We start from the raw sequence: 2,500 nt of genomic DNA, 5'->3' as shown, positions 1-2,500 counted from the left end.
GGTAGTCTAGCAACTCTCCGTTGGCTTGCAAGCGGGAAAAATAAAACTTCTATCAGGCCAATCACATCGTGTATAGAGTCGGTGACGGTTCCACGTGAATTTTCTGCTACTTGAAAACAAAGAAGATGGATGCTGCTGCTGGCGAACAGCTGTCTTTGAATCGTGACTCGAGTTAAGCTTTTTTTAAATTGGCAAACGTTTGATCAACTAGCCAACTAGCTCCGCTGGTGGGAAAATGCGTGGGACTATGAGTTGTAGCGCTATCCTATTGCGTGTAGAGGAAATTTGAAAGACAACCATTTATCCTGCCCCTCAGATTGAGCAGTGGCAATGGTAAGTTTCCAGACCCCACATCTTGATGTGGGTCTGGCTCGTCAGGTGGCTCGTCAGGCTATCAATCTGGTACACGTTGAGAACAAATTTGTCTGGTTATTTCTTGAGATATTTCATGTGCTATAAATATTTTGTTCTTTGGTAATTAAACCATAAACACACTGGTGATAGCCCTGTGCATTGTGATGACATCACAAAAATAAGACAAAATAAAAACCAGAAGACCTAAAATGCCCTCACTGCCCAACACTGGCACGAATATTTGCATAACTCATGAAAGCAAATGACCAATTCAATTATTTGTTTCCAGAGAGGTTTTCTAAGGCAGCAAGGTGACCATTTGACTGGTGCAATAATTTTTAACTAGCATGTAACAAGCAGGATCGAACATGCTGGTTAACAAGCCACAAAGACTGACATTTGTGTGTGTGTGTGTGTGTGTGTGTGTGGGGGCATTGGGGTAAAGTAAGTTACAGATTGGATTTTCAGGTGTCCACAAAATCATTACTGACAATAGGTATGTGTCTACTGGGATATTAGTTGTCCATGATGAAAGTATGGCAGGGCAGATTAGATGATGGCTAGCTGCCACTGTCTTGTCAATGAATGGGAAACACCCTCAGCAGGCATGTGAATCCTGTGATTCCAAACCTCTTATTGACACTCAGGGATTTCTCTGCTATACTATGACCAGAGGTGTAAACATCTGGCCTTCTACACCTCTAGTTGTAACAGGACTGCACACAGAGAGGAGAATCACGGATTACTGGCCCGTCTGCCGACCCACCACATGCCCCTTGACAACTCTCTTCCCTTGGACAATTCCAACGCTGGACTATTTGAACTTTCTGTCACTAAATCAGGATTAATGAATTATCATACCGGATACGTAATCATCCCACCTCTTGTAACTTTCAGCTCAAGTGCTTTTAACACTATGTCTTATTCTCCACACCTGACTATCATATGCATTTGTCATGTATACAGACCTTACTGTCCTGTACTGACCCTAAGCAGATGAGTCAGGCCCTTGAGTCGTGGATCTGCACGAGGTTTCTTCCTATATGTTTCAATACAATTTTCTTATACAATTCCTCGCCCCTGTTACCCATGGGCCTCTCTCTCTCTTTCTTTTCTTTTCTTCCTTTCTTTCCTTTTCTCTGATTGCCGACATTCTGTAAAGCGCCATGATACATGATACGTGTAATGTTTTGGCGCTCTATAAGCACAATAAATTGAAATTGAAATTGAAGAGGAACTCGGGCACTGGTCAATGTGGACCCCCAGATCTGTGTGTTGTGAGTGGTCAATGTGGACCCCCAGATCTGTGTGTTGCGAGTGTTCAATGTGGACCCCCAGATCTGTGTGTTGCGAGTGTTCAATGTGGACCCCCAGATCTGTGTGTTGCGAGTGGTCAATGTGGACCCCAGATCTGTGTGTTGCGAGTGGTCAATGTGGACCCCCAGATCTGTGTGTTGCGAGTGGTCAATGTGGACCCCCAGATCTGTGTGTTGCGAGTGGTCAATGTGGACCCCCAGATCTGTGTGTTGCGAGTGGTCAATGTGGACCCCCAGATCTGTGTGTTGCGAGTGGTCAATGTGGACCCCCAGATCTGTGTGTTGCGAGTGGTCAATGTGGACCCCCAGATCTGTGTGTGTGTTATCTGTGTGTTAGTGGTCACTGGACCCCCAGATCAATGTGTTCTGTGGTGAGGGATGACCCTCAGATCTGTGTGTTGCTTGCCCCCACAGCTCTCCCCTTCAAGGCACATCCAAGAGAAGAAATAAATAACACCGCTGGGTCTTACCTCGATGCCTGTTAGTTGTCTTATCGAACATAAGCATGGCGTCTTCTACCTGGGAGACACAAAAGAAAAGAAACATGAGATTTTTGTGTCAGTGATGACTGTAGATGCAGAAACAACACAGTTTAAAGTGAACCTTTCTGAACATTCAATACTCAATTGTATATATTGAACGCTTCAAGTTGCTTTACAGCAGACAGATGGCTATTATCTATAGAAGAGTTGTCATAGACACACGCACAGACACATACACATACACACACACACACAAACTGACACACACACACACACACACACATATTTTTGTGTGCGCTCCTGTTCCTGACAGCAGTGTGGTGCTCTCCACTGAATCCCTCTCTTTTT

General features: G+C 44.6%; 1 protein-coding gene across 9 annotated transcripts in view; it reads right to left on the bottom strand.

Moving 5' to 3' along the window:
• The window catches only part of LOC125284493 (RNA-binding protein Musashi homolog 2-like), a 290,258-nt gene that overhangs the window by 133,525 nt on the left and 154,233 nt on the right, over positions 1-2,500 (bottom strand). For all 9 annotated transcript variants that reach the window (XM_048228467.1, XM_048228477.1, XM_048228491.1 and 6 more), the window contains exon 7: positions 2,141-2,189. In XM_048228467.1, coding sequence (XP_048084424.1) covers positions 2,141-2,189 — 49 coding nt within the window. The remainder of the gene's footprint in view (positions 1-2,140; positions 2,190-2,500) is intronic.

The sequence above is a fragment of the Alosa alosa genome, chromosome 2 (genome assembly GCF_017589495.1).
Source record: "Alosa alosa isolate M-15738 ecotype Scorff River chromosome 2, AALO_Geno_1.1, whole genome shotgun sequence".
Classification (NCBI taxonomy): domain Eukaryota; kingdom Metazoa; phylum Chordata; class Actinopteri; order Clupeiformes; family Clupeidae; genus Alosa; species Alosa alosa.
This window is presented reverse-complemented; position numbering and strand designations above follow the sequence as displayed.